This window comes from Papaver somniferum, chromosome 5 (assembly GCF_003573695.1).
Source record: "Papaver somniferum cultivar HN1 chromosome 5, ASM357369v1, whole genome shotgun sequence".
In the NCBI taxonomy this organism is placed as follows: Eukaryota; Viridiplantae; Streptophyta; class Magnoliopsida; order Ranunculales; family Papaveraceae; genus Papaver; species Papaver somniferum.
Window position 1 is genome coordinate 139,167,677 of NC_039362.1, and position 25,322 is coordinate 139,192,998.

Consider the following 25,322-nt stretch of genomic DNA (forward strand, 5'->3'; position numbering starts at 1 on the left):
GATTTTGACGACGATAGCACTATTGAACAGGTGAATGCTCTATTAGATTCTACCCCTGTGTTAGACACTGATAGATGGAAAGCTAGGTTCGAACCGTTACCAGTTTCTGAGACTACCCTAATTCCTTCTTTAGAAGAGCCCCCAAAGTTGGACCTTAAACCACTACCCGATACTCTAAAGTATGTGTTTTTAGGCCCATCTGAGACTTTACCTGTGATTGTAGCTTCCAATTTGGATAGTGATCAGGAAAGTAGGCTAGTAAATGTACTTCAAGACAATAAGGAAGCTTTAGGGTGGACTATAGCAGACATTAAGGGTATAAGTCCTACTGTGTGTATGCATCAGATTCATTTAGAGGAAGACTCCAAACCTTCTAGGGAGATGCAACGTCGACTGAACCCTAACATGAAAGAGGTAGTTCGAAAAGAGGTGCTTAAGTTGTTAGATGCGGGTATTATTTACCCAATTTCAGACAGTAAGTGGGTCAGCCCTGTTCAGGTTGTCCCCAAGAAATCAGGTATCACTGTAGTCCAGAATGATAATAATGAATTAATCCCAACCCGAGTGACCACGGGATGGCGTGTGTGTATTGACTATAGGAAATTGAACAAGGTCACAAGGAAGGATCACTTTCCCCTTCCTTTTATCGACCAAATGCTAGAGCGATTAGCTGGACATAGTCACTATTGCTTCTTAGATGGCTACTCCGGTTATAATCAGATCGTTATTGCCCCAGAAGACCAAGAGAAAACCACTTTTACCTGTCCCTTTGGTACCTTTGCGTATAGACGCATGCCTTTCGGGCTATGTAATGCCCCTGCAACTTTTCAGCGTTGTATGATGAGCATATTTTCTGATATGGTAGAACGGTTCTTAGAGGTCTTTATGGATGATTTTTCAGTGTTTGGTTCATCTTTCGATGAGTGCTTGCATCATTTGACATTAGTGTTGACTAGGTGTAAGGAAAAAAATTTAGTGCTTAATTGGGAAAAATGCCATTTCATGGTTAAATCAGGAATTGTATTAGGGCACATCGTCTCTTCAAAGGGTATAGAGGTAGACAAAGCCAAAGTTGACCTTATTAAGACTTTACAGGTCCCAAAAAACGTAAAAGATATTAGGTCATTCCTAGGGCATGCAGGTTTTTACCGTCGATTCATTAAGGATTTTAGCTTGATTTCTAGACCTCTTTGCAATTTGCTTGCAAAAGATGTTAAGTTTGTCTTTGATGATGCTTGTTTAGAGGCTTTTGAGAAGCTTAAAACTTTACTCACTACTGCCCCGATAGTCCAGGCACCTAACTGGAACCTACCCTTTGAGATTATGTGTGATTCTTCAGATTATGCTATAGGCGTCGTTTTAGGACAACGAGAAAAAAATTACTTCATGTGATTTATTATGCTAGCAAAACTCTGAATGATGCCCAAATGAACTACACAACTACCGAGAAGGAACTTTTAGCCATCGTGTTTGCCTTGGATAAGTTTAGGTCCTACCTATTAGGTTCTAAGATCATAATCTATACAGATCATGCTGCTTTGAAATACCTTTTATCTAAGAAGGATACCAAACCTAGATTGATTAGATGGATCCTATTGTTACAGGAATTTTCCCCAGACATTAGAGACAAAAAGGGTGCAGAAAATGTAGCAGATCACTTGTCTAGGCTAGTTGTTAGTTCCCCTAGTGATTCCCTTCCTATAAGGGATAGCTTTCCTGATGAACAATTGTTCTCTGTTTCCCAATCACCTTGGTATGCAAATATAGTGAATTATCTTGTTACTGGTCGAACCCCTCAACATTGGGGTAAGCAAGATCGTTCTAGGTTTTTAGCCGAGGTTAAGCATTTCTTTTGGGACGATCCTTATCTGTTTAAGTATTGTCCGGACCAGATTATTAGGAGATGTGTATCTGAGAGTGACCAGTCTAGTATTATCTCCTTTTGTCATGAACATGCATGTGGGGGTCATTTTAGTGCTAAGAAGACTGCTGCTAAGATTTTGCAGTGTGGATTTTACTGGCCTTCGTTGTTTAAAGATTCCCATAGTCATTGTGTTTCTTGTGAGCGTTGCCAGAAGTTAGGAACCATTTCCCGTAGAAATATGATGCCTTTGAACCCTATTTTAGTGATTGAGGTCTTTGATGTGTGGGGCATTGATTTTATGGGTCCATTTCCTATTTCGTTTGGTTATCTTTACATACTTGTCGTAGACTATGTGTCTAAGTGGGTTGAGGCGGTTCCGTGTAGAACGAATGACCACAGGGTCGTAGTCCAGTTTTTGAAAGAGAATATACTTACACGTTTTGGTACGCCGCGAGCTATAATTAGTGATGGAGGTTCACACTTTTGTAATAGACCGTTTTCTCTTTTAATGAAACAATACGGTATTACCCATAAAGTAGCAACCCCATATCACCCTCAGACTAGTGGTCAGGTAGAGGTTTCCAATAGGGAAATTAAACGTATTCTAGAGAAAACAGTTAATCCAAATAGGAAAGACTGGTCGTCGAGGCTTACTGATGCCTTATGGGCTTACCGTACTGCGTTTAAGACACCCATTGGAATGTCACCTTATCGTTTAGTGTTTGGAAGGCATGTCACCTGCCTGTTGAGTTAGAGCATCGAGCCTATTGGGCTATTAAGAACTTAAACTTTTCACTTGACAAGGCAGGAGCTCAAAGAAAGCTCCAGCTCAATGAGTTGGACGAGATTCGTAGAGATGCATACGATAGTGCTAAGGAGTATAAGAACAAAATGAAACTTGTGCATGATAGGAATATTTTACGAAAGTCATTTTCTCCAGGTCAAAAAGTTCTTCTGTATGACACTCGTTTGCATCTATTCCCCGGGAAGTTGCGCTCTCGGTGGACCGGTCCTTTTGTGGTCCGTACTGTTTTTCCTCATGGCGCTGTTGAGATTGAGACACCAGATGGTAGTAGTTCTTCGAAGGTTAACGGTCAGCGATTGAAGCCCTTTTTAGAGCCTTTTCCTACAGGTGATGTTGAGGAGGTCCCTCTGGAGGACCCTGTTTACCTTGATTGACCATCGAGGCGATTTTGTATGTTGTATAATATTTTTGTAGGTTTTTGGTTACACTTCACCCAGGTACTATCTTTCCGACTTCTCTCTTTACTATTTCCTCATGTTACTTATATTTTTGGTACTGTTCTTTGATTAGAAACATTGAGGACAATGTTAGATTTAAGTTTGGGGGTGGGGTAGAACTTTTTGTTACCTTTTCGTTGCAATAAATAAACTCCAGAGCCTAGAAATTTATCCCTATTAAGGATGGCACTAACCAATCTAAGTGGATGGAAGCATTTTGGTTATAGGAGTTGAGGAACCAATCTGACTAGATGGCAACATCTAAAGAGTCTATTCATAAAAGCACAGAGCTCAGGTGTTAGAAATAACATGATAGTTTAACCATATCTCGTTGAGTCCTTTTCACTTCTGTTTTTATTTTGTTTTGTTTTTAAACTATGTTTCTCTAAGTGATTAGGTGGGGCTCACGATTCAAGTTGTTACCAATGCTAGGGTGAATTAGATTGATTGAGATACAAAAAAAAAAAAAGACCAGACCATCAGACCAACTGGAATAAATTCAATAAAGTCGACCACTGGAACCCTTGTATATGCCAGTTGTGTTGACCTAGAGTTAGGATTATCAACCACTGTTACCCTTGTATATGCCAGTATGTTGATATGTCAGTACGATATCTCAGTCCATTAGGATAGGTTCATTTTGGCGGAGGCCTTCAGACAGATATGAGAAACACCGTTCACCTAGTAAACATCAAAACCATCTATGTTTTTCTATGTCCATCTTCTTGATATATCCATGTGATTAGTTTTGACTCCGGATATTGATGTCCATAGTGCGACTATCTGAGTAGAGCTCTGTCATTTCATATAAATTTTAGTATGCTTGAGTGCAAACTCGTGTACAACAATTGGAATTTCGCATCAGGGTACTTCCTCCTGTAGTCAATAAGTATGCCAACCAAGGAGATTCTTTAGTGCCTTCCAAGGTTCTGCGTAGACAAGTAGGGTCTGGAGTATAAAGGTTTTGTGGGTATACCTCTGGTAAGCCCTCCAGAGACAACACTCCGCCACTAGGGACACCTAGGGGTTTAAAGGCTTATTGCATACGCTAAATGCAATCGACGATGCCTGCGACAGTGAGTTAGTATTTTATTTCTATTTTATTTTTGCTCGAGGACTAGCAAATAATAGGTTTGGGGGTATTTGATAGACACATTTTTGTGTCCGATTTGTCTCGATTCTATATATTTTTAGGGCTCATTTTTGTACTTATTATGGTGTTTTATTTATTTATAGGTATTTTTGGCTAATAAACATTTTTGGAAAAAATTGGCTCGAAAAGTTGTCGGAAAGCACCTGGAGGACATTTGCTATTCGGACTCTCACTTTGGATAACGGGTAACCTAATTACTAAAGGGCATCCCATTTCCAAGCAGTTGTTAATCGCACCCCTACTCTGGATAAGGGGCAACCATCTTCAACATTTCAAGGTTTTTGGCGGGAGAATAGTGCAGTGAAGAACAGTTTTGGCAATCGTGATTTGGAGGAGTTTGAGGTCGATTAAACCTCTATTTTTCATAGGATAAACTCCTTATGGGTCTAGGATCTGATATGGGTGTTTAAATCGATTAGATTGGGCTCAATCGACGGATTTTTCTCACAACAGAAAATATGGAAAGTCACGTGTGTGACATGTTTTAGGGAATTTTAGAGAGATTAAAGCGATGTAAACCTTCCAAAAGATTTGTATATATCTAAGGAAGAGTTTAAAATAAAAAGGAAAGCTCAGAAACGCGTAGAAATTCTAAAACAAGAAATTGCCGCAACTTGGCCGTGAAGAGAAGGAAAGAGATTTTGGAAAATTTGGGAGAGATTTAATTGGTATTTTTGATATAAATAGATGTCTTGGGTCATATAGAAGAGGTGTCGAGAGTTTGGGAACCTAAGGAGAGTCATAGAAGAAGAAATCAGAGCTTTACCAAACTCTGTTTTTGCTGCTGCTGCTGAAGAAGAAGAAGAACGCGAAGAACATTGACGCACGGTAAACAGTCGCAGAATAGTGTCGTTGTTTAACAGCTAAAGAACATTAAGTTGGTCAGGGCAGTCGTATTCTAGGGTCTTAAAATCAGCGACAACGCAACAGTTTTTCTGTAACAGTTCCATTGTAACAGCTGTTTTGCAACACCAATCCACTGTTGCAAACAGTCTGTGTTATTACTTTTCACTCTTTTGATCATATTTTGAGAAACAAACACATATTTTGAGATCATGATTAATATGAAGAGCTAAACCCCAACACTGGGATGACGGAGGAAGCTATTTTTTCAACAAAAAGTGGTATATTCTATTTTATCTTTTTATTTGCAATAATTATATGATTATTTGCCTTGAAATATTATTGAATATGATTTTTATTTGAGTGATTGTGATCTATTTTGATGGAGTATGCTTAGTTTTAAGACTTTCGATGCTTCATACTTGGTATTTACAATTATTACTTTTGAAAATCTACTTGTTGCAATATTTTAGAATCAAATTAAACAAGAAAATTACATAAATATAAGTATTGGTTTAATCACTTTGAACTTGGAAAATAGTGGAATCTTAGCCTCAGTGTTTCTTTTAGTATTGATATCATCTTTGATTGAGTTTGCTATAATTTTTAGGGAGTTTTCTATTTTAATATTAGAATTTAAGTCTAATTAATATCCTTCACAAGTCTGAGAATCGAACCACTTTTACCACTATCTACAAATCACATCAGGAGGTTCTATCGTGACATGTGTAAACTTCGAGTTCAATGTTCCTTGGATCGTTGAAGGTTTCTCTGAGGTTGAAAAGTTGCTGGCCGAAACAGTCGAAGGTCCTTCTGCGGATATGGTGAAGAAGCAGGAAGCGAAAGTCGAAAAGTTGTCCAGGAAGCTGAAGTTGAAGAGGGGGGCTCTCCAAAGCACGAAATAGGCTTTTGCAAAGAAGAGCAAGACATTGTTGAAATACTTTCCTTGAACGCATTTCTGTCTTCTGAACTTCTTATTTTAGGTTTGTTTTTTTTGAAAGGCAAATGAAACGCCTAGTTTACGGTTTTGATTTCCTGGATTTTTGGTTTGACAGAAAAATGTTACCTTGAGGGTTTTGGATTATTATTTGGAACGAACTGTTTTTAGAATAACGATGTTTTTTGGTTACGATTGCGAATGGTGCAAACATCCCAGGAAATCCATTGAATCGGGAGCATTGCTTGTCGATAGAGAGCATGAGATGAAACATAACATGGCTATTGGTTTCATCATTCCCATGAAAACTTGAAGTAGTAAACCACGTATTTTTCCTAGGCAAGACTTACTCGGTTTTTGGATCTTCTGTTGAAACAGGAATCTCCCGGATGTAAGACCGAGTTTTGTGGTAAACATCGTCGTGACTGTGAAAAGTCCCCAGTCATTCCTTGTCGTGTTGCCGATCCCTTTGCGGATCGTTTTACTTTACTGTCCTGCGTCTGGGTCGAGGTATGAGATCGAGGATTGAAAATTGACATCGTGACGGAAAGATCAACCTCCCACTGTGGTCGCCAATTGTTTGAGGGTGAAAACGATTTCTGCTGATTTTGGTAATTTCGGGTGTGTGGGTGAGAAACGAGTTTAAACAATAAACAATGTACTACAAGGGAGTAATTTAGATTCGAGAGATTAATCTGTACAAATCCGGCTTAAAACCAATAAATGGTATTTCCAGACTTTCTTTGGTCACAAAGTGAAGGAGAAGGGTTGGTTTTGGGGAGGGAAGCGAAGAGAGTGTTGAGACCAGAATAGTTGATAATGGAAGAGTGGTTGTTTCACGACTTGTATCAGAAGGTGGGAAGCTAACAGATGGAAAGCTAGCAAATATTTTCTGAGTGTTGTATCTTCCTGACCTGAACTTGTTCTTCAGTGGAAATAGGTAAGACCTATTTATACAAGTCGAAGTGAAACGTACTATGGTCTCGTAAGAAATAGAAAACGGATGAGTAAATGGGAGGAGGTGGTAACCGGTAACGCCTGGAATTGGTGTTCCATAAAAGAAAGCGTTTCACCATTACTCCATGTATTTACTAACCGCCTCATCCTTATGACACTGTCTTATAACGGGCGTAGTGTAAAACCAATACCCCATGAGCATCCCTCAGTTTGTGACATGTGTTGATGTCTCAAGTGTTTTCATGGAAAACATGTAGCATGTTTTTTTTCGGCAAGTTGAGCTTGGGAGACTTTCCGGCTCGATGGTGACCTTCGACGGTCGAGATTTTGCATCTTGAGAGGAAGGGTAGCCGTTGATTATTGCAACCCTTCGTTTGGTATCCAGTGGCATGAAAGCCTGGACGCTATGGCTTTAATATGGCCTAGTTTAGGCGCGGCCAAAAGTTAGGGTTTTTGCTTTGTTTGTGGGTGAGAAACGAGTTTAAACAATAAACAATGTACTACAAGGGAGTAATTTAGATTCGAGAGATCAATCTGTACAAATCCGGCTTAAACCAAGAAATGGTATTTCCAGACTTTCTTCGGTCACAAAGTGAAGGAAAAGGGTTGGTTTTGGGGAGGGAAGCGAAGAGAGTGTTGAGACCAGAATAGTTGATAATGCAAGAGTAGTTGTTTCACGGATTGTATCAGAAAGTGGGAAGCTAACAGATGGAAAGCTGGCAAATATATTCCTTTTGTTGTATCTTCCTGACCTGAACTTGTTGTTTGGTGGAAATATGTAAGACCTATTTATACAAGTCGAAGTGAAACGTATTCTGGTCTCTTAAGAAATAGAAAACGGATGAGTAAATGGGAGGAGGTGGTAACCAGTAACGCCTGGAATTGATGTTCCATAAAAGAAAGCGTTTCACCATTACTCTATGTATTTACTAACCGCCTCATCCTTATGACACTGTCTTATAACGAGCGTAGTGTACGCCGCACGCTGTAAACCGCCAAACCAATACCCCATGAGCATCCCCCAGTTTGTGACATGTGTTGATGTCTCGAGTGTTTTCGTGGAAAACATGTAGCATGTTGTTGTTCGGCAAGTTGAGCTTGGGAGACTTGCCGGCTCGGTGGTGACCTTCGACGGTCGAGATTTTGCATCTTGAGAGGAAGGGTAGCCGTTGATTATTGCAACCCTTCGTTTGGTAGCCAGTGGTATGAAAGCATGGCCGATACGGCTTTAATATAGCCTAGTTTAGGCGCGGCCAAAAATTAAGGTTTTGGCTTTGTTTGGCATGCCTTGGCGCGGTAACAATGCTCAGCATGTGGTTTGAAAATATCTTGATTGTAAGGAAACCAATTTCTTCTTTGAACTTCAAGTGGGAGGAAAAACCCTTTTGCTTTCCACAGAGAACTCGTTCTTTTTTCACCTTTATTCCTCGTCTGGTTACCTTCGCTCGGCAGCTCATAGGCTCTGATGGTCTAAAATCATTCGAAACACTAAGATTTATGTAATATGGGTCTTGATTGACATGGTCGAGGTGAAATTTTTTAATTGAAGCTTGGTAGTGGGGGTCTAGGTTTAGGTTATGATAATTCTTCTGCAGGAAACCTATTTCAACATTATTAAATATGTTCTTCTCCAAGAATTATCAGGTAATGATTATAATTTGTTTATTGATCTTGTTTTATTTATACATCAGAATTATATTGAATCTTATTACTTGAAGAGCACTCTCAATCTCCTAAAAACCCTTTGCCATCTGTAAGAAAAATTATTGATCTGAGTAACGGTAGACCTTTTATTATCAATGAAGTAATACCTTCAAGATATCAGAATAATGAAAAATTGTGGACAAGTTATTTGTTAGGAAGATTTGCTGAACCAGTTGAACAGAAACAACTGGGATGTTAGAAATGCTCTGCTTTTTAATGTGAGATTCAAGGTGGCTTATCTGTTCGCAAAGTTATTGACTGGGTCTTCATGGTGAGACTTGAAAGGGACTATGAAATGTGTAGAGTACTAGATGTTGCAACCAGGAAAGTATTTGGTGACTTATTCTGCATCAGGAAGTGGGAGAGAACTGAAAACTTGGTTACTTGGAATCCAGATACTGAAATTTTCTTCATCACGGTTCACAATTTAACTCCAGCTCAAGTAGATAGTGAAAATTTAAGGAGATGCTTAGCTTGTATGGAGGAGATTACTTCATTTTATTACCATGTACCCAAAGAAAATAGAAGGTTCTAAATCACTGTGAGGCTTTTATTAGATACAAGCAAAGGCTGAGATTCATTGTACGTGCTGAAAATGAAATGTGATCCACAAATGATATCAATTCTGAGTTTCACAACTTCTCCAAAAACTTTTGTGGATTCTGTAATCTCATAGGACACAAGCTCCAAAATCGTGTAGAATTTATCAACATGCAGAGGAACAACAAGCACCAACAGATATTATCATGGAAGCAATTAATCAATTCCAACAAGCTGAGCCAAACATTCAACAAGAAGAGCCACAGAAGATACCAGTAATGATGCAACACGATTTGGCTCTCCGGGAAGATAGCTTGTCCAGTGCATCTGCTGCTCAAGCTTAATCTGAGGTAACATGCTCTGACTACATGCAACATCTAAATTAAGAGAACAATAGTCAGGATAGCACCAATGTAGTCCCTCAGAACAACAACCTGTCAGCATCTACTAGTACCCTTAATGCATCTGCTGATCCTTTCTATAATATTGGTGGTGTACATAATGATGCATACATGTGGAAGGTGATCCAGAAAAGAGCCAGGCCTAGTCCTATGTTTAATGTTGTCTCTGGACAATGGGAGGGTGCATCCTAGGGCTGCACAACGGGTAGGGTGGGTAGGATATGGCCTATATCCGCCACCCTACCCGTTTACTGACGGTTAAGAAAAATTTTACCCGCCACCCTATCCGTCATTATACGGGTAAGATCCTACCCAACCCATTTTCTGGCGGGTCGGGTAGGGTAGGGTGGCGGGTATAACCGTTTTTTTCTTAGATTATCTTATTTTCCCTTATGAATTACTGTGTTAGTATGTTTGGTTTTTCTACGAGAAGTCAATTTCTTCCATTAATTATCAGGGACGAATTTTGATAAACAAAACATGAACCCATCTCCAAAAGAACTCGAATTAATCATCTTACTTTAGGACCTCAGAGGTAACTTTCAATAGAGCTATTGAAGTGATTAAGAAATTTCTAAAGCTACCAACAACATGAAAGTTTGAGAACTGACCGCAAGAATGGAAGTTTCCTGTAACTCTGTTGAATCTGCATCATGAACTCAATCCTTTTATATATTTGTTTAAGCTTTTGTGAAACAACAACTTTGTTCAACTCCTCAGTGGGTTTCTTTTCTGCAGTCTCGAACTCCAACTATTCCTTCAAAACAAATTATGCTCAGTAACGTTAATCACTCGATGGGTGTAGGATCCTACGAAAATCAGCACATTGCTTCAAACTTGAATGCAGAAAGCTAAGCTACTGGTGCACCTGAAGTGCAGTGAGACAAGCTTCTCCTTTCTGGAGTAGAAATCTCTCAACAGAGAGGGAGTTGTAATTTCAAGAATGAGCAAAGTATTGTGTGAGGTTTTACCAGACTGCAAATCAACAGAGAGGGAGTTGTAATTTCAACAACTTAGCTGATGTCACCACCACAAATCCTAATACTGAAGATCCTAAATGCAAGTTTGATATAATGAACGATGTGAGCAAGCAAACACCTTACCAGCGGGTAGGGTAGGATAATTTCGGATTATATCCGTCACCCTACCCGTTAACTGGCGGATGAAATAATGTTTACCCGTCACCCTACCCGCCAAATAGTGGATAGGATAGGATACGGTTAAAAAACTGACGGGTAGGGTAGGATTGGCGGGTAAGGGTAGGATATGTGCACCCCTAGTGCATCCTCTTCGAAGCAGGCTAATGACAATCATGCAGTTTATATTAACAACTGGAATATAATGCAAAATTATTTCTCTCCTAAAAGGATTAGGATCATTGAAATTGATTCAAGCAGTACTGGTGAAACAAGATCAATTAACATCATTGAACCTCAACTGAGCACCATATCTTATCCACATGACTGGTTCAAAGGTGAAGCTTCGATCTCAAATCATGCCAAGTTGAAAGACAATTCAAAAGACAAAGATATCGCAGATGATGACAGCTAATTATCAAGACCCTCTCAACAACAGAAATCTTTTGGTGTTTTAATGATGCTCTAGCCATCGGAGCCTATGTGCTTTCATAATTTCTGGTTTTTTTTGCTCTGTATTAATTTGTGTTGTTTCTTGTTTTTTAGCTTTCTGTACCCTTGCTTTGTTCATACCTTATACCTAGTTTCCTTTCAGTTCCTGTGTCTATATTTACTTGTAATCTAATTCTGTAGTTATTCCTTTCTGTCCAGTTTTTGTTATTGTATTCAATCACTAGCAATTTTTTTATATATCTTATAGCTTTAATTTAGTTGTGTCTGGCTCGGTCTACTTACTAGCTATTTTTAGATTATTCGGATCATCTAACATTTCTATCTGCATTTTGTCTAGCCAAAGTTCATCAGTTTTTTACTCCTTCTATCTGATTCTGTGTGTATCCTTATTGTGCTTGTCAGTGTTCATCTACATGTACTCAACCTTACTGTGTAACTCTACCTGTGAAGGCCCTTTCCTTGATTTATTAGCCTGTAGTACTGTACTGTTGTGTAACTTATTCAGAGAATTTTTTTTTGGTCTCCTCATTTCCTAAATTTTTATTTACCATTAGCAACTGCAATTTAAACTACTTTTATTACTTTCCTATCGATTTCCCATTAGATTTAGTGAATTTAAACCTTTGTTCAAGTGTCATTATGAAACTTCTCTCTTGGAACATCCAAGGCATTGAACCTCCAATTACTCAGGACCACTTCAACCATCTCAATTATTTTTATAAGAAGGCATAATCTTCCTTGCCGAGACAAAAGTGTCGCTATCTCGAATGGAACTTTTCCTTAAAAAAATTCAAATTTTCTGATTGGTTTATAGTACCTTCGGTGAGAATTGCGAAAGGGCTGACGATTACGTGGCACAACAACAAATAAATGCATCTAATATCATCAAACCTCAACGTGTGTCATTTTGAAACAAAAATTGGAGTAATTGAAGTGCTAATCACTTGTGTTTATGGTGCAGTTGACCTGGAAGCTAAATTTTAACAATGGTCATATATTGCTAACATTGCCCAGCATGTCAACAAACCTTGGCTACTAATATGCGACTTAAATGTTATTATAATACCCATATAAAAAACAAGTGATTAGCACGTTCACATGGTCTAATAAAAGAGAAGGTGATGCCAACATGTGTGAAAGAATCGACGAGCTTTAACATCCTTTTAATGGACGCGTAATTTTCCAGACACAAAGGTGAGTCATCTTCCTAGAGTTGTTTCATACGCCGTTCCTTCTTGATTCAAATTCAAAAGAACAAATATTACAAAATCAATTTAGATGCATTAGATCTTAGGTTTCACATCCTACCTTAGCTTCGATGGTTTCCAACTCTTGGGATTATCACTCCAGCACTACCCAGGACAGGAACATCTATTCAAAGCTCAAACTATTATCTCGGATTTATCTCAATGATATTCAGGTGTGTTTGGAAACATCCATAAAAATATAAAATTCCTGAATAATAAGATTGAAAGACTACTCAGATCTTGAGATTTCTCCGAAAATCTAGATAAAATTAGAAAACTCCAAGATGGATAAGGCAATTGGTACAAAATCAAAAATGATTACTATCATCAAATTTCAAGAGATAATTTTTTTTTAAGGAATATGACCAAAACACGAAATATTTCCATGCTTCAGCTTCCAATAGGAAAAGAATCAATATTATAAACTCTCTTAGAGAACCATTGGGTCTATGGATTACATTCAGAGATCAAATCAATGCCCTTCTGGTAAATCATTTTACTCAGATAGGCACATCGCAGAATAACAACTTGGTGGAAGACTTATTTTATTGAACCTTGCATCTCCGAGGTTGAAAATTCTTCGTTAATTGTTATTCCTTCAAAAGAAGAAACTTGGAATACAATTTCCAATATGAACCAATGGGGAGCTCCAGGACCAGCGGTTTTCAACCAGGCTTCTTTAAAGACAACTGCGATAGCTCGGATATAATCTATACAATTCAAGATTTTTACAAAATCAGGATCCTAAATCCGGAATTAAATTATTCATTCATAACCTTACTCCTAAAATAGCCATCCCACAAACCCCGACAGATTTTAGACCCATTATCTTGAGTAATACAATATACAAGATCATATCCAAAATTCTAGCAAACAGGCTAAAGCCTATCTTAAACAAGATAATATCCTCTAATCAATCTGTCTTTCTTCTGGGTAAACAAATCACTGACAACATTATCATTGCTCATGAACTTATTCACTCAATGAAAAACTCAAAAGCCAGAAAAGGAAATTTTGCTTTAAAATTAGACCTTTCAAAATCCTTTAACAGAGTGGAGTGGAATTTCATCAAATCGGCTTTATCAGTGTTTGGTTTTGGTAATTCGTGAGTAAAGCTCATAATGTAGTGCATATCAACCACTTTATTTTCTATCCTTCTAAATGGTTCTTCGGGTCCTAATTTTTCCACTTCTAGAGGCCTAAGACAGGGTGACCCGCTTTCACAATACATATTCTTAATTTGCATGGAGATTCTTTCTAGACTCCTAGAAAAAACAGTTTTTGAAAAGAAAATTTAGGGTCTCCAAATAAATAAAGATGACCCGAACATTTCTCACATTTTCTTCGCAGATGACTGCTTCTTATTCAGAAAAGATGATCTATGCGAGGGAAAAAACCTGTTAGACATTCTATCAAGATTTGGCGAGATTACGGGTCAGATGGTCAACCTCCAAACATCTGGCATCTATTTTAGTCCTGGAATTCATCTGAAACATGAAAAATCATTGCGATAATTCTAAAAGTTCCCTTAATGACACAAAATGATAGATATATAGGAACCGCTCTTTCTTTTTTGATAAAAAGAAAAAAGAAAATTTTGAACCTTTGTTACAAAAATACTATGCCACCCTTCAAAGTTGGAAATCTAAGTTACTCTCTCAAGCTGGCATCACAGCTCTAATAAAGTCCATCCTTCAAGGCTATCCAACATACCAGATGCAAGTGCTTTCTCTTCCTAAAGAAACACTATATCAAATGGACTGAATCCAAAGAGACTTTTGGTGGAGTAAAAATAAGCCCAAGAGCAGATGAGACTATATAAATGCTTGGGTTAGCATATGCAAACATATATCTCAAGGGTGTCTAGGTATCAAGATACTACACCAAATTAACATTGCCCTCCTTACTAAACTAGCAAGTCGTCTCATTTCAGATCAAGATCAACTTTGGGCTCAACTTCTCAAAGCAAAATATTTCCCGAACTGTCATCCTCTGGAATTTTCTATGTCTTCCAAATTATCCTGGATTGGGACTAGCATAAAAAAAGGGTTGAATCTCATTAAAGTTAATTTTGTCTGGCAAGTAAAAAATGGAGCATCTACAAAAATTTGGGAAGAATTGGTTCCTAATACGGATATTATTCAAAAACCCATTAATATTCAAGAACATGTTCCGCAGAGGGTAAATGAGTTGATAACTCCTTGAGATACTTGGCATCAAGATAAACTCAATACCTACTTTGACCCAGACATAAAAGCAAAGATTCTAGCCATTTCTCCAAAAAGATAAGAACAAGACATAATCAGATGGCAGCATCATCCCTCGGGAATCTTTTCGGCAAAAATGTATATAACTTTATCATAAATCAAAACCAAGAAAACAATAGCTTAAATTCCTTTCCCTGACAAAAATTATGGACGATCCAAGTAATTCCGAGAATCAAATTATTCGTCTGGAAATTAGCTCAAAAAGCCCTACCAACGAATTCAAGACTCGGAGCACACAATACAGACATAAGCACAGAGCGCCCAATATGTGATTCCCGGGATCAAGAATCAGAACAACACATATTTTGCTTTTTCCCCTTCGCGAGAGCTATTTGGTTTGGTCTTTCTCTAGAAGCAATGAACACTAGAATTTGTTCGGATTCCATAGCTAATTGGATAAAAGAGTGGATCACGGATCAAGATTTCTTCCAATGGTCTGATAAAATTGCAACTATATCTTGGTTTATTTGGGAGTACAGATGTTCGGTGTTCTTTGAAAAAATTAATCCAAATCTGAATCACCTAGAGCAAATCAAGAAATTCTTGCACCAGAACTCTCAGGGAAAGATCCAAAAAACAATGAAGAATAAATGAAGAAATATCCCCAAAAAGATATGGTCCGACTTAACTTTGGATTGGATAATTTTATTGATGCGGCTTTTAAAAAACAAGATTCAACCATGGGTATGCCTTTCTACTCTACTCAGTGGACAACGAATCTTTCATGCATATTGCAGTCGGATCGGAGTGGGCTTCCTCAGCTTATCATGCAGAATCAAAAACCTTATTAAAAGCATACTCATGGCTAAGTAAAAATATATTATCTAGTGTCTCGATAGCAACGGACTGCAACATTGGCGGAGACGATTAACAAGACATGCAAAGATTCTCCTTGGAGCGCAGATGATACCATTCAGGAAACTATCTCAATTCTGGAAAATCTTCCACAGGCTCAGGTAAAGTATATAAACATGAAATATAACTATGTAGCGGACTACATCGTTAAAGAAGCTCGAATAAAGCATCTACGGTACATGTCATCCCATCTTCAGCAAAGAGTTTTAAAATCTAGTGTTATTTCTAATATTTTTAACAAAAATGAGCTCATAAATCACTTGTACTCTATTATTTGATTAATACAAGTTACCTTTCCATAAAAAAGAAAAACAAATAAAAAAACTCTTGGTGCAACCAGCATATAAAATAAATGTTATTAGAGTAAGATATTTCAGACTGATATTACAGCTTTTAAATTTTACCCAGCATACATAATGATAAACAGCTGATCCGTTTAAAGCTTCTTCTGGCCGACTAGCCTTCTAATATTTATTGGATACATGTCATTAATGTTGCCATCGACCATTCGTTTGGCAACGACTGCATTGGCAGCATCAGTAGGATGAGCATTATCCCAAAATATATACTTGGATCTGTCTGGACAAAGTCGTGCATCTGGAACACAAAAAGACAAGCCTCCGAACCGACCAAATTTAGCACAACACGCAGAGCTATTATCCTCGAATCCTAAATTAAGCAGACAAGCAAACTAATTAGCATGATTCATATCTGCATACAAATTCGAGCTTTAAAAAAAAACTGGATGCGCAAAAATTGGTAGCTTACCATGAGCTTTATAATTATGGAGGAGATCGGAGAAAATGCGGTAGATATCTGCATAGACAAATTTTGCTCCAACAAGTTTCGAGTTCAGCTCCCTTATCAATGCCTTCAATTTCCTGTTAAATAACATTGCTGCGTTGTTTATTTGTTTACTGCAGGTATCTGGCGCCCATAGTTCGCTAAATTCTCTTACGGTTGGGATGCAACCAATAACTGGAATATTTTCCACCACAATTTTTTTTGCATCCAAGTTATACAAACTCTGCATACATTAAGCATGAAAAAGTTCAGTTGTTACAGTAAAAGGTGGAAATGAGTGAAAACTGAAGTAATTTTACTCTTACTGTTAGTTGAATTCTGAATTCTGAGATCAATAAATCGGTGAACACGTCCACGTTAACAAATATTTGGTCAGGTATTGAGAAAATTGGAGTGAAGTAATTGTCGAGGTAATCATTACAACCAACAGCAAAATTGAAGATAGCGTTCTTGAAAAGTTCAGAAGCTGCAGCAGAACCGAGACATCTGATTATGTACTGCCTTGTTTTCGCGAAATTATCAATTTGCGCATACAAGTTTATCCGCGCTCCCTGTACACGAAATTTTCGCGTTCACTGTGTTACTGAATGTAAAGAAAATCAAGAAAACATTACAGTTATGAGATTAAGCTAGCTTACAAAGAGATAACCAGTTTTGTTGAGAATTCCAGCGCCACCAGATGCATAATTGACTCCATGGAAAACAACTTCTCCAACAGTAGCTGGATCATTGGATGGTGGAATGAACTTCTTCAAACCCAATTCCTGACCTGTACATGGACTTAAATCAAAATTTGCCAAGGAATTAGAGTTTACACGCTTTATCAGCAATGGTTTTTAAAAAGTACCAGGGTATGGTTCTTAATATAAAATGTGCTACATAACCAAAAGCCCGCCATTTTCATGGTGGTTCAGAAACTGACTGACCTACGATGTCAATAACTGTTCTTCCGTTGGTGTATCGTCCAGTAGGTTTTCCGCCAGGAAAATCAATCCCACTAGGGTAGCTGACAGCTTTTGCAATTGTATTGAGGTGGTTATTGTTTCCAACATCGGCCAAAGAATCTCCAAATATAAACATAGCCGGTGGAGTATAGCCAGTACTGGTGTTCTTGCACTGATCTAAAGAACTCCCAGACGAACAAAATACTCCTAGTAATACATGAAAAATAAGAAGAAAACACCGATAGTGAAACAATGATGAAGATATGACCATGGTTAAAATGCCTTCAGAAGGTTTTACTGTTACGTAAAAGAACTGTATGGGAAACCATCAAACTTAACATTTATAAAAACACTTATGCATGATAACTTCCACGAAAAAGAAAAATGCAAGGCCTAACCTTTTGTAGTGTACCACATAAAAACCATAAGCTCTTATTTCCATTTAGAGCCAAAAAAATATCATTCTATAACCAAAAAAACAAGAGCAAATAAGGAAAAAAAACAGCATTACAAGCTGTAGCTAAGCCCACCTGAAAATGACTTGAAAGAATGGAAAAGGACAGAGAACAACCAACTTTCAACTCTGAGAGGGTATGATGTCCTAATGCATCAGCACAACAATTTGCTTCACGTAAAGTAAAGCTGAATTCAACGTCACCGAACAAATTTACTTGAGCACAATGATATTCATATCCTTCCAAGGGATTATATCATAACCTTGTAGAATGAAGATAAGAGATTGAGAATCATTCTCCAGGATTACATCATTGGATTCACTGCAGTTCAACATTTCTGATAAATGAATTCCATCTCTTAGACAAAGATCCTCAGCAACAAGAGGTCAGATTGCCTTGCCGTCTGGATTTCCCACCCAGGAATTGTCCTCTCTGATTACGAGCAGTTGCAGCTGAAGAAGATTTACCATTTTGCCACATAAACTGGAAATAAGTTCTTCTCCAGCTGTTTAGATTATTGCTCCTTGTATGAGTTAAGCATCCGCCTGTCATACCTAATTACCTTTTAGATACCATTGGGTCCTTCTCAAAAATGATGTTGTTCCTCAATTTCCAGAACTCCACCACAAGCAAGCTCCAAAAGCAAAAGCTTTACTGTTATCTTCGGCAAGAAGCCACACAGCTGCCTCACTTAACAACAATGAAACACATGATAACTCAAACAATCATGAGAAATGGAAAAGAGGGAAGGGAAAAAAAATGCAGCACATAGACAAACCATTAAGAAATCCAAGTTATGGGCCTTCTTAATCTTTAACTAATTTTCATTTAAAACTAAAACAACATCAACTTTCAGAAGGGAAACTTCTGTCCCGATGCACACATTCACACCCATGAACATGAATGAATTGCAACACACAGGGAACAAAGAAAAGATTGTGGGAGTAACATTAAAAAACATGTGTTAATAGTATTAGAATAACCTTAATGGATTCATTTCTCAACTTTCTGTTAAAGGAAGTGACACCATCAGCATTTCTGTTATACTAATCCTAAGTAGGCCTTCATCTCCGCAGGGAGGAAATGAGCATATTCTGCCCTAAACAGCTACGTATGGGATTACAAACTTAGAATACATTGATACGGCAGCTATAACCAAGCCATTTGATTCTCATGTCCTCCCATAAGATACGAGGAAGAACCATTAACATGAATGGTAGCAACAGGAGGAGCAATCTACCTACTGAATAAGTATGAATGAGATTATAAAAGAGTTCTCTATGAATAACTAAATGTCATAACTTCGAAACCACAATTCAAATTGTATCGATGAACTTTCAAGAATGGGATCTCTTTGCAAGTTGGTGGAATATTTACTTAAGCACTCATCCTCAGAACATGAAAGTTGAAAGAATTCTGAAAAGACACTAAAGGTTTTTCTTAAATATCAATTGTGATTTTTTTTGTTCATCAAGTATACCTGCTTTACCTGGTAACCCAACAAGTAAGCCCTATCAGAACGAGCTAGGACGATACATCAGATGGTGTTGGTGATTCCCGTAGCATCTAACTCTTTGCGAGAATGCCTAAACTCTGAAGTGTGCTTGTAAGTCCCTACAAAATACGAAATCCACCCGGTTAAAAACCTTAACTGTTTACTAGGAAACTTTTTGTAAGAAATCTAATGTGCGTTGAGTAAGCACGTGCTATAAACCTCAAATTAACAAGAGCCTTCAAAGGAAAGAGAACAAGCAGCTCGAAATCAGATTACACCAGGAGGGAATACAAGGTATTAGTAATCAGCATCCACTCCCTTTCAAATCTTTTAATTTGCACATATACTAATCACCTCCACAGCTGATACACTATTTGTTTTCAGAAACAGAATCCTTCAGCATGAGTTTTGAGGGTTAACAAAACACAATACTATAAGCTTTTAGCTGATCTAGCAAAAGAATAGTTACCTTGGAGGAAACCACAGAATCCCAGGGTACAAATTCTCTTTCAAGAATGTCATGAAGAAGCTGCAATGCGCTATAGTTTATGTTGCTCCAAGAAATGCTTGAGTGATGGTATCACAAGTCCTGGCATCAGGTAACAACCCGTCTCTTTTCTCGAAGATTAGATTGTTAGCCTCGAATAAAATTCCATTCCAGCATAATAAATCATTGTGTTAGGCACTAATCCTCTGTCTGGGACTTCATCAAAAATCCTTGATGCATTTTCCAATTGGCCACCCTCTCAAAAAACCCATGAATAACAACATTGTGCATGTCAATATTATCTTTAACACTAGTACTTCCAATGGTATTATATAATACAATAGCCTCCTCAAGATGTCCATTCTTGCAAAGCCCATCCAACATTGTACCATATGTAACTTCACTCGGAGATAAGCAGAAAGACTTCATCTCAGTAAACAAAGTCTGTGCACTCCCAACTCGTCCATCCCGGTATAATCCCACTAATAATATATTATAAGTAACTACTGTGGGTTTAAACCCATTTTGTTTCAGATTCTTGAAGAGCTTCATAGCTTCGTGCAACTTCCAACTCTTGCAATACCCATCAATCAGTATATTGTAACTAATAACACTGGGTTCAAGACCCCTATTGACCATTGAATCAAACAATTTCACCGCTTCTTGCAACCGACCTATCAAACATAGACCGTCCATCATCGAATTATAAGTAATCTCATATGGTTCTATGTCTAACTTACACATCAGTACAAATAATTCATGAGCATTTTCCAGCATCCCTTGTTTACAGAAACAATCTATTAACATGTTAAAGGTAACCGTATTAGGTAGGATCCCTCCATCCAGCATTTCATAGAAATACTGCCTTGCTTCTTTCAATTGACTATGTACACAATGACCACGAATTATACAATTATAAGACGTTACATTCACAGTGATTCCTCTACTAGTCATCTCGTCTAAGAGTCTTTTCGCTTCGTGAAACCGGTTTGCGCTGCAGAGTCCATTAATCAAAGAACTATAAACAACAACATTAGGACTGCAATTCCATTTCTCCATCATTCTCGGAAACTCCAGAGCAAGACCTACTTCCCCAGTTTTACAAAGTCCAGTAACAACAGTCCCAAACATAACAACATCAGGCAGTATCCCTATCTCAGTCATTTTATCAAACACTTGAAGAGCAGGAACAATCTTTCCTTGCATACACATCCCCTTGATGAGGACAGTGAAAGTACAAACATCAGGATTTAAACCCCTCTTCAAAGTCTCACCTAAAATGCAAAACCCATGATCAACTTGACCTAATTGACAATAACAATTAACCAAAACATTAAACGTATACAAATGAGGTTCTATTCCAACCATATTCATCTTCTTATATAACATAATCACTTCTGAATAACATTTAATGTTGGATAACGATCCCAATAAAAGACTGAATATATGACTAGATGGAAATGGGTTTACTGAAATCAATATATTAAAGTATCTCAAACCGTCATCAAGCTTCTTAATGTTTCCAGACTTATATTCAACCCTAACAAAATTCTCTAGTTCTTGACTTATCCTATTATTACCATAATAATTTCTCATTAGTATTACTGAATTTGCACAAATTGCCAATGATGAGGGACGGGTTTTGCCTAAGTATCTTGCAAGCATTATCAATTGAAATGCATAATTTTGTAAACTAGAAATAAAACAGAGCAGTGAAATGTTTTACCTAAGCATCAGTGTTTCAATTTGATTTTGGTCAGCGAAAATTGAAAATTTTGACCCCTTAGCAAATACCGGTGGTACTGGTTATAACAGCTTATTTACAAAAAGCAGCCAGGTAGCATAATTGGAAATAATAACTCTCAATTAGGATGGACCATTCCGGTAGGATGGATCATTCCGGACATGAGTCGGATTAAGATTAACACTGATGGAGCAGTTAGGGGCTATCCCGGTTTCACGGGTGCAGGTTTCATTTATAGGGACTCAGACGCACGAACGGTAATAGCTCTAGCTCAACCTTTGGGAATTACCACCGCCTAAACTGCAGAAACTTGGGCTCTTCTCCTGGCATCAAGAACAGCAACAGAAAGACAATGGCCAAAAGTTATCTTCGAGACGGACTCAGAGGACCTCTTGCGCTTCATCACATCTACTACTCCTCCACATTGGCACATCACAGGATGATTAAAGAAATAAAGAATAAGATTAGACAGATACCGCAAGCTGCTATACAACACAACTACATAGAAGGAAATCAAGCAGCATTGCGGCAGATGGAACTCAAACAGGGAACTTATCAACGAAAATCTGGGACCAGACAATCCCAGATTTTATAAATCAAAATTGTTTACCATGACTTTGTGGGTATCAGATACCCACGTCAAATTGTAATCTAATCTACCTTTAATAAAGTACATGCTTCGAAGAAAAAAATGATAACTCTCACGTTGTTGCCGATCTCAAATGACTCCGCTGACATTCTGACTTATTGTATATAAATTTGATATATTATATCTGACTCAAAAATTATTAAATAACACGGTTATAAAATATTTTGAAACCCGTTCATATATATTTGTGTGTGTTTCATGAATGGGGTTGAAAAGTTTTACCTGGCTCATACACGTTCGAATCAAAGGAAGGAATTTTCACTGAAGTTTATAACAACTTTATTTGCCTAATCAAATGATGGACTTTTCACTGAAGTCTACATCAGCTCTATTTAACAGATGAATCTGATACAAGGAAGAGTAAGAGAGCTAGAGATGGGGAGCTCATTACGGATGAAGATAACATAATTTTTATTGAAACTACTCCAGCTCTATTGTACCAGATGAATTTGATACGAGGAAGAGTAAGAGTGTTGGAGATGAGAAACTCATTATGGAAGAAAATTTCGTCAATACCCATTTTCTCCTCAATTGATTCTCAAACATCATTTCATTACCCATAGTAACCATTCTTTCCAATATTGAAATTCTTACAATAATACTGACTCTGGTGTCGAGAATTTGTCGGAAATCATGGAAGGAGTTGAGGTGGACGGTTTTGGCGACATAGTAATTGATGGAAAGGAACTGACATTGTTGAACCAAGTTAATGTTGTAAGTTTGGTAATAAGTCTCTCTTTTAATTTTTTCAGTGAACGATTTCATTATAAAAGTCTATGTGGAGCTCCCAAAGGATTAGTGAAAACATCGGACAGCTGATCAGAGGACTGAAGATGTCTTGGTAGGATCAATCCACTCAATACCTTTTCACGAACAAAATACCAATTAATCTCGATGTGTTTAGTACGTTCGTGAAATACAGGATTCTGAGAAATGTGAAATGCTGCTTGACTATCACAGGAAACAGTGATATGAAGAGGACATGAATTGTGCATGTCTTTGAAGAGGTAAACTAATCATTGAAGCTCAATTGTTATATTGGCCAAAGTACGATATTCAGCTTCAGCTGGTGAACGAGCCATAGTAGATTGTTTCTTAGATTTCCAAGAAACACTAATATTACCTATGATAACAAAATATCCAGTGGTAGAACGTGGAGTAATTAGGCAACCTTCCCAATCAGAGTCTGTGTAACCATGGAGAGATAGAAGACTGGATGAGGACTGAAATATTCCATGTCCAATAGTTCCTTTGAGGTAACGTATAGGGTTGCACAGGAACCGTCCCGTCCCATGGAACCGTACCGGAACCGCAGGAACCGTACCGGTACCTTCCCGCAACCGCGATCAGATGGGACAGGTACAAGTACCAAAAACTGGTACCGTGCCTATAGTAGGTACAAGTAAAGGTCCTAGTCTATTCCCATCCCGTCCCCCGTGGTACCGAACTATTATATTTGGCCTTTTCTCATTATCACTCGACTTGGAAGGGATTCAAATGAAATTAGCTTTATCTTCTAAATCTGAGGTGAAGTTGAAACAACAGGTGACATGAGAATCATTTAAGGTCGACTGTTTGCATTAGAGGAGAATTAAAGCTTTGAATCAGCTGATTATCGATAGGTTCATGGTGGAAAAATTGTTGCTGGTAAGTGGTGGATTGAGAAATGATTAAAATCAATACCATTGTATTTTTGGAGATTTATAAATAGAATGCAATTGGGGTTCTCTATATACAAAATAAGGTAGGATTCACATTCAATCAGAATCTACAGCGCAATAATTGAAATTGGGGATTTTAGGTAATTGATTGAGATTAGATTTCGATGGAAGTTCTTGGATTGGAGGAGATGCATCTGTTTACAGTGAGTATGGTGTGGATAGTTGAATTCTTATTTCTGTATGGGGCTGGATTAGTCGTTTGAAGATGGCTGGAGTGGTTCTGAATTGGGAGTTTTGGGAATGGCTTGATTGTTGGGTATCTATTGCTATCCGTAATTGGAACTGATCTTGATTTTACGATGAGAAACGACGCAGCAACAATGATAGATTCCTGGAATGAAACTTATAAGTACCCCAAACTCTAATAACTTGAGTTTCAAGCTTGAAATTGGGTCTGTAATTTGGAAATTCATCTTCATAAGCAGATTGAAGATAAAAAATCATCTTGTTATGGGTAGAATCGGTCCCGTCCCGTACCGTACTGAGTTAAACAGGTACAGATCTCGTACTTCACAGGTACAGGTACCGACCATAGGGAGGTACAAGTACTGAGCTAGGAAAAAACTCGTATCGTCACGTACCATGTGCAGCCCTAGTAACGTAGGATATGATGAGCAGTATCCATGTGAGCTGATCTGGGATGTTGCAGAAAATGACTAAGATAATTGACTGAGTATGTGATGTCAGGAAGAGTGACACTGATATATATCAAATGACCAATGAGATCGCGAAAAGAGCTTGGATCATTTAATTCCACACCATCAGTAGGAAGTAACTTGAGATGTACATCCATTGAAAAAGATGATACATGTGACCTTGTAAGGCCAGAGTTCGTAAGAATGTCAAGAACATATTTACGTTAACATTAAAAAATACCCTTTGAAGATCGAGAAACTTCAATGCCTAGGAAATATTGTAAACGACCAAGATCTTTGATCGAAAAATGATATACAAGACACAACTTAAGAGAATTGATGAAGTCATTATCTGTGTCAGTGATTATGATGTCATCAACATAGACAAAAACAAAAATTTAGGTTGTACCCCGATGATATGTGGAAAGTGAATTTTCACATAACGATTTGTGGAAACTTTCAAATAGTAAAATTGAAGATAGTTTTGGAAACCATTGAAGAGAGGCTTGTTTAAGGCCGTAGAGAGATTTTTTTAGTTTAAAAACTTGAGACTCACCTTTGCGTGCTAAACCCGGGAATATCTTTATGTAAATTTCTTCATCAAGGTCCCTTTGAGGAAACACATTGTTGACATCTAACTGATGAATAAACCACCCTTTGATAGCTGCAATAGATAGTAATACACATACATTGACCAATTTAGCCACTGGTGCAAAAGTATCATAGTAATCGATGCCCTCTTGTTGAGTCTAACATTTGGCTACAAGATGAGCCTCATATCGCTCAATA

At 37.8% G+C, this 25,322-nt stretch overlaps 1 protein-coding gene across 2 annotated transcripts; it reads right to left on the minus strand.

Annotated features, from left to right (window-relative positions):
• Positions 1–15,941: 15,941 nt before the first annotated feature.
• LOC113282909 (GDSL esterase/lipase At4g16230-like) lies at positions 15,942–21,458 on the minus strand. Of its 2 annotated transcripts, XM_026532016.1 has the most exons (6): positions 19,767–21,414; positions 17,330–19,416; positions 17,042–17,172; positions 16,709–16,954; positions 16,368–16,626; positions 15,942–16,268 (listed from the first exon to the last, which is right to left on the minus strand). In XM_026532016.1, exons 2-6 carry the CDS (start codon positions 17,616–17,618, stop codon positions 16,036–16,038), a joined length of 1,158 nt encoding a protein of 385 aa, XP_026387801.1. In that variant the 5' UTR covers positions 17,619–19,416; positions 19,767–21,414; the 3' UTR covers positions 15,942–16,035. The 2 variants fall into 2 exon arrangements, 1 of the variants encoding a protein (XP_026387801.1); XR_003327231.1 differs by lacking the exons at positions 15,942–16,268; positions 16,368–16,626; positions 16,709–16,954; positions 17,042–17,172 and having other exon boundaries at positions 17,627–18,492; positions 19,292–19,416; positions 19,767–21,458.
• Between the last annotated feature and the right edge of the window lie 3,864 nt (positions 21,459–25,322).

What these genes read in the sequence shown, in the direction of transcription:
- LOC113282909 (XM_026532016.1), bottom strand. Translation starts at nt 17,618, where the DNA reads ATGGTCATATCTTCATCATTGTTTCACTATCGGTGTTTTCTTCTTATT. An exon ending in AACAGTTATTGACATCGTAG is followed by an intron (nt 17,173 to 17,329) that starts GTCAGTCAGTTT and finishes GTCCATGTACAG; the next exon opens with GTCAGGAATTGGGTTTGAAG. An exon ending in CCATAATTATAAAGCTCATG is followed by an intron (nt 16,269 to 16,367) that starts GTAAGCTACCAA and finishes TGCTTAATTTAG; the next exon opens with GATTCGAGGATAATAGCTCT.